We start from the raw sequence: 17,359 nt of genomic DNA, 5'->3' as shown, positions 1-17,359 counted from the left end.
GGCTGGAGAGAGACTGGGCACTGTTTGCATTTTCAAGGGGGTTAGGGTCCAGGAAGACTCAGATTGTTCAAGTACTGGAGTGGAAATGGGTTTCTCTTGTGGCCTCCCCATCTCCTTAGCCTCCTCCCAATCCATCAAGACTCCTCCCTGTCTCAGGCCAAACTGGTGTGGGGTGGTACGCCTCTTCCAAGTAGCTAGATGGAAAACTGAGGGACTTTTGCTCCTTGCCTTCTTATTTCCTTGTGGGGAAAAATCTCTTCTCCCCACTCCCCATTTTGTTCTGCTCCGCTAACCAAGGACAGGAGAAACGCTTGTGGTTCTCCCATCTTGACACCCGCTCATTTCGCTATTCAAAAATAAATACCTTTTTTTTTTCATGCCAGGGAAGACGTAAACATGCAATTCTGAAAGGGTTGGGCCTCCCGGGTGGCACTTCCTGCAGCATGTGGAGGCAAAGGAAGACAGAAGGAAGAAACCGCAAATGTCACAACCCTGAAGGGAGCCGTGGAGCGTAACAGACACCCCCTTGCAAAGACAGGAGCACCCCAGTGAGATGGAGCTGAAATATTGACAGAGTGAGGCCAGCCAAGGATCCGGGCAGAGCGGGGAGAGACACCAAATGGCAGCCACGGAAGGGCCCCATCCCCACCCACTGGCAGACCACCTAAGAAGAGCCCTTCAGGATCAGGCCAGTAGTCCACCTAGTCCAGCATTCTGCTCTCACAGTGGCCAAATACCCCAAAGAACTTAGGAATCTAGATAGCGTGCCCCTGCCCCTGGAGGTTCCATAAGAAGAGCCTGGCTGCTGGACCCACCTAGTCTCACAGTGACCAACCACATGCCCCAATGGGAAGCCCCTAAGCAGAGCACAAGAGCAACACTCTCCCCTCCTGTGGCTTCCAGAAACTGGTATTTAGAAGCAGTGCTGCCTCTGACCATGGAGGCAGAGCATAGCCATCCTGGCTAGTAGCCATCAATAGCCCTTTCCTCCTCCTCCATGAATTTGCTTTACCCTCTTTAAAGCCATCCAAGTCGGTGGCCATCACTGCTTCAAGTGGGAGTGAGTTCCACAGTTTCACCATGCACTGTGTGAAGAAAGACTTTTCTCTCTTTCCCCCCTTCCTGACTGGCAAGGCAGCTCCTCACTGGGGCTCCTTGGATGGCCTTCTGCTCAGGGTGGGGCTTGCCTGAGTTGCCGGTTGAGGGTGTGTCCTTTGGGGAGAGGTTCTGGGGCTGGGGTGATCCTGGGGCACAGCATCAGCCCAGCCAGGTGGGGTGACTAAGCAGAAGAGATGTCCCATGCTTCCCATGGCATAGCATGCCACCATACCCATGGCACCTGCAAGGTGGTAGCTCCATGTGGGTCATCCTTTGCAAACTCCCTCTGCTGAAGGCCAGGTTGTCATTAGAAGGTGGCTGGGGGTCCCACCTGGCTTCCTCAGAGGCAGACCACCACCCCACCACTCCTCCTCCTTAGCCCTCCTTGGTTTGTTTCCTCCGGATGCTGGGCGAACCTCTCCTTTTCTCGATGCGCACTGCAGCTCAAGTGTTTGTTTTTAATGCCTGGAAGCTGCCCAAGCAGATGACTCACAGCCAACTCCTCTGGTGGATGGAGGTGGAAGTCAATAGACTCCCCACTTCATTAAGGGTGGCCGGGATTAGGTGAAGATAGGCAGATCCCCCTCCCCCCTCCCTGCTACACCATCACCCTTGTGTGTGGGGGGGGGTCCACCCTCTGTTCCAAGCACTCTGCCACCAACCAACCAGCCACTGCCTCAAAGGGGCTTGCCTCACTTCTAACTGCTCAGATTATGACATAGAATATAAACTCCCCAGTCACAGGACAGACTGTTGCAATGGAGCATAGATGCTCCAAAGGAAGAACAGGCCTCCTGCATCAAAGAGGGGGTCCGCCTAGTTCACAATGCCAAAGGGCTGCTTCTAGGAAGCCTTCAAGCAGGGTGTTAGCAAGGCAGTCTTCCTTAGCCGCTGCTCCCTACAACACCCGGCATGCAAAGATAGACTGTCTCTAAAGCTGGAGGCTCCATTTAGCTAACTAACCTAGATGACTTTTAAAGAGGATTGGGCAAATTCATGGAGAGAGCTACAGCTACTAGCCACAATGACTATGCTCTGCCTCCACGGTCAGAGGCAGCATTGCTTCTAAATACTGGGTGCTTGGCAGACCCCTTTAGAAGAACACAGATGCTGAGAAGGGGCAGGAAGATGGAGATGCTTTTGAACATGAAAGACCAGAACCTTATGGGAGATGCTCAGCATGAAACTGCAGAAAAGCCCCTTTCTTCAAGAGGACCCGGAGAAAGCGGGGAAGACTCAAGAAAAGAAGCCCACAACTGCTGTTTTGACCAAGTTAGTTAGTTGGCCTCAGGACTCGACCCAAAACAATCTGGCAATAAAACAGCTGGGACGGTGACCCAAAGAGGCAGAGCCTGGCTCTCTCCCTTGGCTCAGATAGCAGCAGAATCAAGCCACGCCTTAGGTGGGAAAGTAAAATGGACACAGTATCCACATGCAGGGAGTCCATCAGCATTCTTGCCAGACCTGAAATGTCCCAATGGGTCATGGCCAAAGTCACCATCATTGCCTCTCAGGTGCTCAAGAATTTGACTTCCTTGAGCTAAGACTCTTCAGGCAGGCCTTGTGCTTTCTGAAAGGACAGCAGGAGCAGACCCCACAAGGAGACAGGTGTCACTGCAAAATCGTTGCAGTCAGAAGGAACCCATGAACATGTGAAGGATAAGGCCTTTTGTATTGCTTATGAATTAGGCTCCAAACTATTCCAAGTAGGAAAAAGGACAGAACTCTTTCTCAACAGAACCTCTGCATGACCTAGGAAGCCACCCTCTGGGAGGAGAAAAGGACTCTTCCTCCTCCTCTTGATCCAAAAATGCAATCACTTTGAACTTTTTTGTAGCACCCTCAGGGTTGACCCTGGTTCCCAAAACAATAATCGATGCAGAAACATCATTGCACAAAAATACAGACATGTGAGTATTGTAAGTTTATTTAATAAATTTGGTGAGTTTTCCCCCACATTCAGAAAAAAAAGCAGAGTATGAAAATTTACCAGTGGAATGTACAAAACCTTTCATAAATATGACCTTTATACAAAGAGGTGATGTTTGGAAGCTTGACAAACTCCTGCAACAGAGTACTAAATATCTGATTTATTTTATTTCATCTTGAATAAGTTCTTAAAGTAAACCTTGCGGAGTCCCAGTGCCTGGGGAGGGAGCCTGGCACTCCCAGAGGCGGGGAAAGGTCAGAGAGGCAAGCCTGCTCCCACAGAGGTGGAGAAGGTACCAACCCTGAAGGAAGGAAGGGTCCCAAGATCTCACAGGACACAACATGCATTTCGCAACCAGAGCACACAGGTTGCCTCAAGACTCGAGTCAATGACACCAGGTGTGGAGGAAGAAGGCCACAGAAGCAGAGCCTGTGCAACCCCCCCCATAGGATCCCAGTGGATCAGCTTCTGCACCCCCTAGATGCCCACTCTTCTGATGGAACATCCCAGAAGGACCCAAGTGTGACAGTGGGCAAAAAGAGAGTGGTTTGTTCAAAAAGCCTGGCTGGGTGGAAACTCTTCCTGGAACAGCTGACATTTGACTGGCACCTCAGCTAAGCAGAAGGTGCCAGACATCATTCACTCTGCTCAGCCGTCATTACACTCCCTGCTCCCATGCCCAGACACCCTTCCTGAACAAGGCGAACACAGCTGGAATTGACAGACACCACCCCTGGGATGTTGCCCATGTTAAGCTCCCACTCCACACAAAGAGAGAGCCCTTCCTGGCAAGTCCACAACCACTGCTGCAAGGAGGCGGCCACCCAGCCCGGCTCTGCTGGACCAGGAGAAGGAGAAGGAGCAGGAGGCGAGAGTGCTGCCTACTCAGCTGCCTCCAAGAACTCCGAGGTGAAGACAGCTTCCGCGTAATCCTCACACAGGCCCTGCAGCTCCATGGCTACGTCCGCCAAGGCTTCCTCCGTCAGCTCCTCGGCCAGGCTGCAGGGGGAGAAGCAGGAGGGAGAGACAGTCAACAGGCAGGACTACAGGCACAGAGGACTGCTGCGACTCAGCCACAATCTGCTTGATGGGGAGGGATGCCAGAGCCTGCAAGGGTCTCCTCCTCAAATGACAAGGAAGGAGATTCCCACTAGACTTCCCTTGGAAGGGATCCCACCAGCGTGTGACACAAGAGCAGGGAGTAGCCTCTGTCACACCTAATTGGGTATTGTTCTCCCTCTCTCCATTTAATCCCCACAACAATCCTGCAAGGTTGGTTAGGCTGAAAGGCAGGGACTGGTCCCCAACGTCACACCTAGTGAGCTTCCAACTCCACAATTCTAATTCTATTGAGTAGTGGCTGTAGGGAAGGTTCCCTCCCAGAATTCTTTGCTTTTTCTTTTGCCATCTGCCCTGATATAGAGCTTCTGGAAAACTAGAAAGCATCCCTGCTTTGTGACCTAATAAAGGCTTAATAAAGGCATTGCTGTGATACAGATATTGGATCCTTCTTTGGCAGTGCATGGTGCGCCCCCTGGTGTCGTCATGAGGAATCCCAAAGGATGCAACACAAGTGAAAAGCAGCCTTGCCAAGCAGACTCAACTCCTCCTCCAGTAAGTACCTCTCTGCGATTCGCCAGGGGTTGAAGCTGCCCACCGCCTCATGGGAGATGCACCTCAGGTGCTGGTTGTATCGTGCACTGTAATCGTCAATGCTCTGCAGCATGTTCTTAGGGACGGAGAGGAAGACGCCAGCCTCCTTCCGGCGGGGATGTGATGATGAAGGCGGCAGAGTCCCATTCCTGGGCTCTAGGAGCTCCTCCATCCCAGCGCTCTCTTCCTCCTCCTCCGCAGCACTGGAAGCACAACCACACAAAGTGAGTGGCCATTCCTTGGCATGACAGGAGCCCCAAAACCAGACCCAGAAAGGTCAAGAGCCAAAGACCTAACTGGAGAAGTGCAGTGGTTGGCCACTGTGCGAACAGGATGCTGGACTACTAGATGGGTCATTGGCCTCATCCAGCAGCCAGGCTCTTATGTGGAAGCATCAGACTCCTCCCATGTGGTTCTTTCCTCTGCCTTTCTGGCCAGCCTCCCCTTTGGGCCAACAGCAGCAGCCCCTCCTGACACCAATCGTGTCTTAGGCCCTTAGGTGCCCCAGCCTGCCTGTGGTCCCTTCAGCACTGCTGCATCCAGGACCCTCATCTCCCCTACCTCCTGGACCCTCCAGGGGAGAGAGAGCAGAAGAATCTACAGAAGGAGGGCTCCTCCCGCTGCCATCCCTTCCCACACCATGGAATAGCTCATCTTCCTCTTGTAAGTGTCCTTAGTGGCTGCTGTGGAAACCAGGAATGCCAGCATGGTCTTGCTCTGGCAGGTGCCTTCCCTAGTGACCCCCTTACTGCCCCTCCTTCTGCCCCAGAACCTGGCAGCAGAGGGGTACCTTGAGCTGCCTTCTGATCTTCCTTTCCAGCTATCACATGACCTCTAGGCTATTAGAATATTCATAAACATTCCGTGACTCCCCGGCAACCCACCCAGCCAGGTGGTTTTCAGCCCAACCAGCAGCGCTGATGCATTTCCTGGATCCTCTACTCACTTGGTGTCCAGGGGTCTTTCCAGTACAATGTCCACTTGGGGCTCTGGGTGACTCTCCCGCCTCGTGATCTGGATGGGATGGGGAGTCCCAGGCTCCTGGCCTGCTTCTGCATTTTCTCTCTCTGGGCGGTGGAGAAAAAAAAATCAGGAAGATGAGAAACCGTCTGCTATAACCTGGGGAGCTTTGCACACCTTTCCTCATCTGCCTTTCCTGCTCCCACATTCCCCGAGAGGCAAGTTTTTCTTCCTCTCTCATAACACTAGAACTCCTGGACATGCAATGAAGCTGAACATTTGAAGATTCAGGAAAGAGAAAAAGGAGTTATTCATGCAGCACAGTTACTGTCGAATTCCTTCCCACAGGAGGCAGTGATGGCTTCCAACTTGGATGGCTTTGAAAGAAGATCAAATTCATGGAGGATAAGACTACTGATGGCAATTACCAATGATGGCCATGCTCTGCTTCCACAATTGGAGGCAGTAATGCTTCTGAAAAGCAGCTCCTGGAAATTGCACAAAGGGGAAATTGCTCTTGTGCTCCAATCCTGATTGAGGGTTTCCCATAATGGGTATCTGGTTGGCCAATGTGAGAACAGGATACTGGACCAGATGGGTCATTGGCCTGATCCAGCAGGCTCATCTTATGTTCTTTCCAGGAATCATCACCTCATGGGCCACCTGCTCCAACCCAAGAACCACCCCAAGAATCCAGTTTTCCTCTTGCAAGTCAGAGGTGGCACAACAGCAGCAACACAACCTCCAATACATGTGGAAGGAAATTGAGAAGCACACAGAGAAGGCAGGGTCGTTCCTTGATCTCTTGGTATCTCCTTACCTGTATTTTTTTGGGGGGGGGGCTGTCTTCAGTCACCCTCTGCTCCTTTATTTCCTACAAACCCCAAAACACAAAGCCTGACACTCACCCCATCTCTCTTGCCGAGTCCAGAACTCAGCATCAGAGTAAACAATCTGGTGGTACCGCCTGCGGACAGCCTCTTGGGAGCGCTGCAGGACAGAAAAGTTAATTCATAAATTCACTTCATTTATATCTCATCTTACTTTCCAAGGAGCCCAAGGTCCATGGTTCTCCTCCTCATTTAAACCCCACAACAACTCTGTGAGGTATGTTAGGAAGTGAGGCTGTGACTGGGCCCTGGTGTCAAGAGGTAGGGCGTTTGAAAGCACACTGCCTCACTGCTTTTGTTCAACAGTGATCTATCATTGTATGTGGAGACTATGCATACCATCAGATCCTGTTTGAGAAGACTGTGTTTTGCAGAGCTTTGTAGAACCTTTCCATGAAAATTAATAAAAAACATTTAACCAAAAACAGGGAAAGGATTGTCTGCTATGGGGCAGGGGCCTTGGTGTTAAGACATCAAGCATGACTTCAGCCATTACCTCCCTCCCCGGCACACACAAGAGCAAGGCTGCCCCACTCCAAGATGCTGCTGCCTTCCATGCCAGCCAGTTCTCAAGGGCTTTTATTCAAGAAAAGCCATGGGAAGCTCCCCACCCCACAGCCTCTTCCTTCTCAAAGGAAAAGGCTTGAGCTCCAACACACCTCAATCTCCTCCATCCTTTGCAGCATCGCCTCCAGGTCAGAGGAGCTGGAGAGGGTCTTAATCTCCTCACGCTGCAGCTTGGCAAAGTCCTCCAGACCTGGACGCGGGAGACCAACAGGAGCCTGGCAATACACAAGGCAAGCGTTTGGAGCAGAATTCTCCCCACCCCGGTTTAAAGGGAGGCCCAGATCAGCCCCCACCCTGCCCCACCTCAGGCAAGGCCCATTCACGCGCAGGCACCTGCCTGTCAGGCCAGCTAGACTCTCTCCTCTCTCTTCTGCCTCCACAGATGTCCAGAAGAGGCTCAGAGGAGCAGGGATATGGGGCTCGAGGCCACTGTGGACAGGCAGCAAAAGGGGTCTCTTTCGCCCAGGTTGCACCCGGGCCTTGACAAAGAAGGAGGACACAAGGAGCTCTCACTGTCAGGGATCCCTGCACTGCAGGAGGTTGAACTAGATGACCCTTGGGGTCCCTTCCAATGCTGCAACTCCATGATTCCACCAAAAGTGGGCCAAGTAGCGAAACTTTCTCTGCCATGCCACATCAGCCAGGCAAGCGAGATCCCTCTATTTCCTGGTTCTTGTCCTACCTTCCCAATATCCTGGCAGGGCAGCTCTTTCTGGCAGATGTTCCTTTCCAAGGAGCGGTTCACCTTCTAAGGAAACAAGAGGACACCACAGGACTTCCTGCACAGTCCCAGACCCTTCCTGGCAGATGTGTTGTGAGGCTAAAATGCTCCTCAGAGTGGGCAAGCAAGTGATTTGGCCAATCCCCCTAGCCCCTTATAAGAGTCAGGCATGACACCTATTCCAGAGCCAGGCTGCCTATTCAAGGCAATGATCCAGGCCTTCAAACCCCTAAATAATTTGAGGCTCCCTGAGGGGCCACCCAACACCCACCAAGCCCTGCCTGAACTTGAAGAGCAGCCCCTGAGGCCGAGGGCTCTGGCCCACCATTGAAAGAGTCTCTTGGGAGCCAGGGAAAAGTCCATCTCTGTGGTGGGGGCATCCTCAGGAAATTTGTGCCCCCGCTATCCTTTATGAAAACCCAAAAGCAAGTATTTTTCCAGGCTGCACTCAGGTGATTTGGGGGTTTTTTATTTTTGAAAACCATGCCAAATATTGTAGCATCCTTTGTAGCTTTTACTTTTATTTCAACACTCGGAATCTTAATAATGCTGCATTTGCTTGGCTTGCTGTAATTCACCTTGGGAGGAGACAGACCCCAGAAATTGGGCTGGGCATCTGTTAAATGAGAGATGCGGTGGAGGTCCTCAACAGGAAGTGATGTAGAAGACTGTGGAGTGGGGATGAGGGTGAAGGTTCCCGGCTGCTGCCTTACCTGCGCGTTTGCCAAGAGGGGCTCCAGCCGCTCCCGGACAGCTCGCTCCACCGTCTCCGCTATCTGAGCTGCAGAGGCACCATCATCCCTGGAAGCATTGCAGGGAGTTCAAACAATGGAATTCTATAAGAATTTGGCGTTTCATTTTTACCACTTCACTCCCACTTGGGGTTTTTGACCAAGGCTGGGGTCTATTTCTCCACCTCCCTACTGTTCTCTCACTGAGGGGAGCCTTCAAAATTGAACCCAAAGCAAGAATATTCCCAAGAGAGCTTCCCTCCCAGTTGACTGCAAATTTAGCATGAGAAGTTTAGAGAAGGAGAAATCCACCAGAGGAGCCCCAAGTGAAACAAGATTCCAGGTCAACCTGAGCATTTCCTTTTCTGGGGCTGCTCGACTCTTTTCTTCCACCTCTGCCGCCTCTCTCCCTGGCCTTGGTTCTCTGCCTCTGGGACTTTTCTCTGAGTGCCTGCAAGGAATTTTGGGTTTGGGCAAGAGAGTGAGAGAAGCAATTACCATTACTGGAGTCGTGGTTCCAACCTTGAAAAGTTGGGCATTAGCCGTAGCTAAAGTTTTGCATCGCACACTGGACAATGTGTGGAGTCCAAAAGTGCTACCTTCCCCAAACCTGGTACCTTCCTGATGTTCTGAACTACAACTCCCACCAATCATGGATAGCACAACCGAAGGTCCTGGGTTCAATCCCCAGCAGCATCTCCAGGTAGGACTGAGAAAGGTCCTGAAACCCTGGAGAGCTTCTACCAGCTGTTTACATAACACCAAGCTGGATGGATCAAGGGCCTGACTAAGCATCTTCCTAGGGAAGGGCCACAGTTGGTCCCTAGCAGAGCCTACACATTGTATACAGACGGTATCAGGTTCAATCCCCACCAGCATCTCCAAGGTATGACTTTTGGAGAGAGACCCCTGCCAGGAACCATGGACGGCCCCTGCTGCCCAGGTAATGCAGATGAGGCTGAGCTAGATGGACCCAGGTGGCCTGGATGTGGGGCAAGGTCTCTTCACACATTCCAGCAGGTATAGAAGGGGCTGCTGTGTGCTGCTCCCTGCTCAGGTAACCTGGCCGACTCCATCCCACACCGCTGCCTCAGCAGAGATGCTAACCTACCTCTGAGGTGAGGCCAGGGGGGAGGAGAGGCTGGGAGGCACCCAGGGGACCCGGCTATCGCGGGTGGGCGGCTTTGTCTCCTTGAGCCGGAAGGCGATGGTGGGCTCCTGGAAGCGGGCCTGCTTGGCCTGATGAAGCTGCATGCTTTTTGCCCTGGTAGGGGGCCTGTTTCCCTTGGGAGAAATAAATAACAGTAAGAAAAAAACATGTATTTCCAAGCAGCTCTTCTTCAAAACATGGCACGCCTTTCACCTCAACCACTGTAATTCTGGAGAAGTGAAGGCCAAGACGTGACAGCATGGCAGAGGTAGTGTCTGGCAGCTCCCAAAATTAAGCCAAAAGACAGGGCGGATGATTATACGTCTGCCTACCTGTGGTCTGGTGGGGAGCAGCACGCCTCTCTTCCGGGGGGGCCTCCCCACCTCAGGGCCAGGCCTGGTCTTCACATGCCCCAGTGCCTCCCACTTGGCCTGCCCCACCACCTCTCGCTCTGGAGGGGGCTGGCCCAGCGCTGCCATGTCGCAGGGACTGCTTCGATTGTGAGGCACCAGAAGCCCATCAGGTCCTTCGTGTTCATCTAAAGGCAAGGATGACAAGGCTGCTTGAGCATAGGAACTGCAAGCTCTATGGGGCAGCCCCCAAAGGCTGAATGCCATGGACAGGCAGCAAAATCTATGGGGCGCATTTTGCTGGTTTCTCTCTCCTGGGCCACCCCACCTCCTCTTAGTTCCTTAAATTCATCCCCAGTGCACCCTAACCTATAAAAAGCATGATTCAGATTAATGAGACACATTAAAATTCAAAACAATAACAATTAATTGCACGTGTATTCAAAATGAATTAATTAAACAAAATCATTTTAAATTGCAGCAAAATTGCTGAACTTGATCCAGGAAGGAGACTTAGAAATGATATGATAGCCATCTTCACATATCTGAAGGGCTGCCACATGGGAGATGGAACAAGCTTGCTTTCTGCTGCTCCAGAGGGGAGGACCCAAACCAATGGCATTCATATGGCAAGAAAGGCAATTCTGACTCAGCATTAGGAACAACCTTCCGTCGGTAGGAGTTGTTCAACAGTGGAATGGGCTCCCTCGGATTCTCCTTCACTGGAGGCTTTTAAGCAGAGGTTGGATGGCCATCTGTCATGGATGCTTGAGATTCCTGCACAGCAGGTGGTTGGACTAGATGACCCCCAGGATCCCTTCCAACTCTACAATTCTATTATTCTATACCAGCTTTTCAAAGTCTGGTAGTCACTGTCACTTCCAGCACCCCCCTGCTGCCGCCTTGCCTCTTAGTGCCCTCCTAGGGAATCCCGCCTCCAGGGGGTGCTACTGTCAACTTTGGAAACCACTGCTCTCTTCATAGAAAAATGTATTTCTTTTTGCAAACCTCCCTCCGCAGTCAGCTTCCCCTTTCTAGACACCACAGCTGGATCACGGTCCACAAACCATCAGTCACAACACCACAAGGTTGGGCTCGCTTGGGAATCCCTCACTGCACCTCTGCCCACAATAATTATGGGGGGAAATGCCCAGATGGGCAAAACAAGGCCTCTGCAGTGGAGATCACTGCTCAAACATGTGCAAACAGGCAAAGCAACCAAGCCTCTTCAGACTCAACAACCAAAAGACCCACCAGGGAGGAGCCTCCTGGCCACTGGCAGCTTTCTCAGCTCTGAGGCAGCAGCTTTCTTCTCTCTCTTCAGCCATCGGTTTGTGTCCATCACAGAGGCGGCTTGAGACGTAGAGAGACTCCCTTTCGGGCCCCCTTTCTTGGGAGACTCCTTCTTGGACAGCAGAGAATCCAAATCCTGCCATGACAATTTGCACCTCAGATTAAACATGCAAAATGGGCTCGTTGCAAAGCTCAGGCACACCCTCTCCTGATCCGTCTCCGAACAGAAAGCTCCTAAACAAGCCACAGGGCTTGCCAAGCAATCCTGCACTCAAGCATGCTCTGATATTCAGCCTTAAGAGAACTTTAGTTAAGTCCTTGCAAGTTATTCACTTGATGAAAATGCCTCCAGCAGCTGCCTAAATATCAGATACTCATCTCGGAACGGAGGAAGCTGCCTTACATGGAGTCAGATCAACGGCTCATCTAGCTCAGTACTGCCAACACTGACCGGCAGCAAAGCTCCTCCAGGGTTTCAGAGACAAATGCACTCCCAGCCCCACCTGGAGATGCCATTGGGGATTGAACCTGGGACCTTCTGCAGGTGAAACAGCTGCTCTACCACTGAGCGGCAACCCCTCTGTCTAATTTCAGCTGGTAACCGATTTCAGAGAGCTGGGACTACAACACTAAAAGCCCAGTTCCTAGTCCATTCCAAGTGCAATCTGGAGCATGCAAAGTAACACACCTCTCAGCAGTGCCCCATCTGAGGAGTGGAGTTACTGGGCAGGGTCACCCAATCCTTAGTTGTTAAGTGACATTTTTACAACAGCCATTTAAAAAACAAAGGCTGTAGAAAACATCCCTTCAAAACAGGCTGCCAGGAGGTGATTCAGTTCTTTGCATAGCCACAAAAGAGCAGGTTAAAATAGGCATGGGGGCCGCTCTGTCCTTGTATCCCAAACCTGGAGGCCATGAAGTGATGCCCTCCTTCCACTGGCCCCTGACTGATTTTTTTTGAGGGGGGGCTGGATTTCCCCATGGGAGGCAGAGCTCTTCATCTCCCCCTCCTCAGCCGCAAATGCTACACCCCCCCAACCAAAGGAGCAATGACACCTGACCTCGATCTGCAGGAGGAGGTCAACGACTCTGTCGGGAAGGGAGGAGGAGTCTGTCTCGAGGCGGGCGGAGCAGAGGGAGAGCTGTCGGATGAGGTGGCCCAATTCTTTGCAGTGGGCTGGGACTGGCTGCTCCTCTGGCTGGTCAGCAAAACGGGAGGCAAAGACCTGCAGGGCCCGGACGGCTCCCCGGTGGGCTGCTGCCAGCCTGGCCATGGCACGTGACTGCATCACAAAGGGAGGGAGGGAGGGTGAGAAAGAACTGAAGTTAGCTGGGCAGCCATAAGGAGAGGCTGCTCTGAGCCAGGGCTCTTTTCCAAAACTGGAAAGGTTGACTTACTCTCTGCTGCTCCAGAGGGTAGCATTTGAATGACAAGACAGGAGAGTCCAACTAAACATTAGGAAGAACTTCCTGATGGTAAGAGCTGTTTGACAGTGGAAAGATCTCCCTTGGAAGGTAGTAGATTCTCCTTCATTGAAGGTTTTTAAAGAGAGACGAGGAAGCCATCTGTCAGGGATTCTTTAGCTGTGAATCCTGCATAGAGTTGGAATAGATGACCCTTGGGGTCCCTTCCAATTTTGTAATTTCTGGTCAAGGAGAAAAGCCAAGGATGCAAGAGCTTCACGGCAACACCAGAAGCAGAAGGTAGTACCAGAGGGGAAGTCTATCCCTAGCTGAATAGTATCATAGATTTTCTTCTATTAAGCACATCATTTTTATTCTTTGTCTCTTTTTTGTTGATAATAAAATTCTTTTAAAAGTGAGGTGGTTACAGAAGAAATCTGCCACAATGCTTTTGAGGAGGCTCCAGCCTGGCCTGCATCATTGATCTTCCCACAGACTCTCCAGGGCAATTTCCATCTCTTACCTTCTTTGTGTGCTTTATTTTACGAGGGCTCAGCTTCTCCAGGTCGTCCTCTATTTCTTTTACCTGTTTCAAGAACGTTGCAAACAAATTAGGTAGAAAAATCATGAGGAAACTTGAATTCAAAGTGCTTGGTTTGCTGGTTCAGGTGAGAAGTTCTGACATCCAGAGAAGTTTCTGCCCAAGGTAGGCAGAGCTGAAATCCAGGCCGCCCGACCCCAGGCCCCACAGCTACCAGCATGCTGTCCCCTGGGGCTTGTTCTGACCTGTTGCTGGAGCACATACAGCATCCGGGCAGAGCGCACGGCCTGCTCCTGCCTCCGGATCTGGACTCGGCGCTCTTCATCAGGATCCAAAATTTCCTCACTTCTCTCTGAGGGGGAAAAATGTTTAGCAAACACAAATGAGGGGGACAGGTGTGGAAATTTTGGAGAAGAAAGCAGAAAAAGCTGGCACAAAACTCCCAGTCGAGAGGGAAGGGTGATGAGAGACACCTTCCTCCCAGTTGGACACAAGGCTGCCTGGAAACAGCTCCACTTCCAGAAAATGTCCCAATGGCACTTTCCCCTCGCCCAAGGCAAAAAGCTAAAACTCAGCTCAAAGTGACAACTCTGAGCTGCTTCCCCAGGAGGAAATGTGAAAGCAGCTGTCCAAATTTGTTACTATGTTGTTATTTATTTATTACATTTATATGCCAACTTTTCCTCCAATGAGCTTAAGGTGGTAGTGCATAGTTCTCCTCCTTACCACAACCCTGGCAAGGCAGATTAAGCTGAGAGATAATGACTGGTCCAAGCCATATAGGGGGATTTGAGCCCTGGTTTCCCAGGTCACAGTCTGACACTTTGACCACTACAAGCAACTTCCAATTTACGCAAATTTAACTTTTGTGCGCAGGGAGCCAGAACGTAATGCCTACATAAATGGGGAGCATTCCACTACACCTCCAGCTCATGAGGAGGCCTTCCGTAGAGCCCAGAGGGTACATCCTCCAAACTCTGGAGAGGGACTCAAAAAGCATTGCTGCCTCCGATCATGGAGGCTTAGCACAGTCATCATAGCTATCAGGCATTGAGAGCCCTTTCTTCCATGAAGTTCTCTCACCTCTCCTCACCAGTTCATCAATCTTCTGGATGTAGTTCTGAAGCTCCTTCTGCAGCCGCCTGACCTCCAGGGTGCTTCTGTCTTCCTCCCTCTTGAAGGCTGGGGGAGGCCCGGGGCCCGGATCACGGGTGGGGGGTGAGTCAGAGAGAGAAGGGTCCGACTTGACCCGGGAGGGCGTATAGAGGTAGACCTTGGCTCCAGAGCTGGTAGTTTCCACCTTGGGGCAGTGGCCCGGCTGACGTCCAAAATTCAAGTGAGACTTTGCAACTACACTGCCAGACTTCTTTCCCTGAAGGGAGGTGACCAGAGGGCCCTTCTCCCCCTTGGAGAAGTGCTGCCTCACCTGCTCCTCCAGGTGCCGTCGCTTCATGTCCCTCCTGGCCAGCTGCACGGCTAAGTTGAGCTTCTCTTCAGAGACAATGGAAAATGCCATGGAGCCCTGTGAGCTGAGCCCATCGCCAGCTCCTGGATCCCGTCTAGCCTCTGGCTGCGCCAGCTTCTCTATGATGATTGGGCGAGGGTTGCTGTAGCGGACAGCCAAGTTCTCTGGCAGGGCAGGAGCATCCCGACTGAACTGGAGCTGTGCCAAACATTAAACAGCAAGTGTCAGCATGGGGGGAAAGGTACACGTTTTGGGCCCATCACCCACTTTTTTAAAGTATATCATTCTTTTAACTTTTTGAATGTCTTACTCTTGCTAATTTTTCTTTGTGATAATTCTAGTGTTTTATCTTCATTGCAAACTATTTTGAGGCTGTTTACAATCAAGTGGTGTATAAGTTTTATAAACATATCGCAAAAGCAACATGGCCAACTAGTTAGGCCAAAGAGACCTGGCAGGTTGGCACCCGAACCACAAAGCAAAGGCATCGCCCAGTACCTGCATCGTATTCTGAGGGGCTCTTCCATCACTTTTGTCTGGCTGTAAATGAGATGCTGAAGGAATGCTGACCGCTGCTGGCTTCCTCGGCCCCATCACACCCGACAGAGCAGTGCTCTCTAGTCATCTATGAGGGTACTGCTGAAATACTGAGAGGAAATGAAAATATAAGAACTGACACCAGAATGCATTGTATCTCATAAACGATAAATATCTAAAGGGCGGAGCTCAAATGGTCTTTTTTTATATATGACATGGTTTTGTTATACAAATATTAAGGCACAGGACCACTCAGTGCCATCAACATATACAACTATCTGTCTCATTTAAGACTAAACAAAACCTTTATTCTCACTAACAATGGAACTCACAGGTGGAGAATACAAATAGGAAAGATTTACAAAAATGAAGTAAAATTAGTTTGTACTTTACTTCCTCTTTGGAGCTGTGCTATATCTTTGTACTTTTGTCCTCCCAGGCTGTGACACTTTATGGTTTAAATCAGTTAGATTATTAGTTCTCTTTCTATTATGCCTGCACTTATTTTGCTAACTCAATTAAATTTTAAAAGGAAAATGGAGGGAGAAGAACTGCCACCAGCATATGCTCACTTTTCTCAAGACTATTCTCTTACTGTTCACCTTTCAGGCAAAGGAAGATACAAATTTCCTAAGCCTGCCCAGATGCACAACCCACTCTCCCAAAATGCTGCCTCGGCACATAGAAAGCTCAAAGGAGAAATGGAAATAAGGGCTGACCAGGTATAAAGGAGAAGAGCACAAAGAGGCTGGTTGGATCTCACCAAGCTGAACCCAAACAGCAACTAGGGATCCCTGGAAAAGCCTGCAACAAGGAAAGCATGAAGGCACAACCTCTTCTGTTGCTCGCCTTGGCTCCTGGGTCTGGTATTCAAGAGGAAGGCTGCCTCCTGCACTTTGTATAGCCATTAAGAAGAAGAGGAGAAGTAGGAAGAGAAAGCAACATTGCAGGGGACATCCATAAAGATTCCTGCTATACAATTCCATGAGAAAGAAGGTGCAGGTGGCCTGCAACTCCTCCTGCCCTGCCCCCTGGCATTTGTGCCTGCTCAGTTACCAGATCTGTGGAAGGGCTACTTTAAGAAGAAGCTGGTATCCATGTCCCACAACCTCACAGTGCACGGCAGAGGGCTCAAATGGACACAAGCAACAGGCTGCTTCCAGGGCGGGAGGACGGCCAGTACTTTATTCTGGGCCCTCCTGAGCAGAAGGCAGCGCCTGGCCACTGTCTCCCCAGCTTATCAGAAGCTGCAGGCTACAAAATAAAGGCAAAGGCAGCCAGCCCCTCTATATGGAGGCAAAGTGGCCCCTACCGTATCCCACGCTGGTTGGACTACATAGGAGTGTTCGGTTGGCTCCCTAAAAAGTTGCCCGGGGATCTGGGAGCTCCCTTCTTGACCTGGACTCCTAGCTTCACATGGGCTGCTTCCCATGAGAGCCTCCGAGGTCCCACGAAACTGGGGAGCTGGAAGAGGCCAGGCCAGGCCCTCTGCCGCCGCCCACACACCCACCCACAAGGTCGCTGCAAGCTCTTCGTGTCTCTTGACGACGGACAGCTGGTGAGGTGGCGGGTGCGCAGGACATGAGGCCCAGCCGTTATCACCCTTGTGCTAGGCGGAAACGCAAGGAGATGTAACACACCCCACTGGGTCAACCGGGCCAAACAGCACAAACTGGCCGGCTGAGGAAAGCGGAGGAAGCCTCCATGCGCAGAGGCAGTCTATCTCTCTCCCTCTCTCTCCTTCGCACGTACCAGGGAGCCCTGCGGCCAATAGGTGGGGTGGCGGGGTGGCGGGCCCAGCCTGCCTTCCTCGGCTTCCCCCTCCTCGGAGGAGGCCGAGGCGGACCCCACCAGCAGTAATGCCGCCGCCACCGCCGGGCGGCCGAAGAGAAACCGCGCTATGGCAGACGCCGCTTCCCTCTTCTCTCCATGGTTTCCCTGGGAACCGCGCGCCGCGAAGGCCGCCGGGAAACGGCTGGGGAAGTACGGGGGCCGACGAGAGACATCACGGAGTGCAAGGGAAAGGACCTGCTCGCATGTCCCCGCGCGGCCGCCGTCGTGACCGCGCC

The 17,359-nt window shown here is 51.6% G+C and overlaps 1 protein-coding gene across 1 annotated transcript; it reads right to left on the bottom strand.

Moving 5' to 3' along the window:
* Positions 1–3,013: 3,013 nt before the first annotated feature.
* On the bottom strand, positions 3,014–17,242 carry KIAA0753. Its single transcript, XM_083714467.1, has 17 exons — positions 17,043–17,242; positions 15,252–15,400; positions 14,372–14,951; positions 13,534–13,640; positions 13,271–13,333; positions 12,405–12,626; positions 11,305–11,479; positions 10,033–10,238; positions 9,662–9,834; positions 8,900–9,001; positions 8,533–8,620; positions 7,781–7,846; positions 7,191–7,313; positions 6,550–6,631; positions 5,628–5,748; positions 4,651–4,884; positions 3,014–4,027 (listed from the first exon to the last, which is right to left on the bottom strand). Exons 2-17 carry the CDS (start codon positions 15,345–15,347, stop codon positions 3,910–3,912), a joined length of 2,556 nt encoding a protein of 851 aa, XP_083570593.1. The 5' UTR covers positions 15,348–15,400; positions 17,043–17,242; the 3' UTR covers positions 3,014–3,909.
* Positions 17,243–17,359: the final 117 nt, after the last annotated feature.

The sequence above is a fragment of the Podarcis gaigeae genome, assembly GCF_964106915.1.
Source record: "Podarcis gaigeae genome assembly, chromosome: 15".
Classification (NCBI taxonomy): Eukaryota; Metazoa; Chordata; class Lepidosauria; order Squamata; family Lacertidae; genus Podarcis; species Podarcis gaigeae.
The sequence above is the reverse complement of the archived record's forward strand: the minus strand, read 5'-3'. Positions and strand labels throughout refer to the sequence as shown.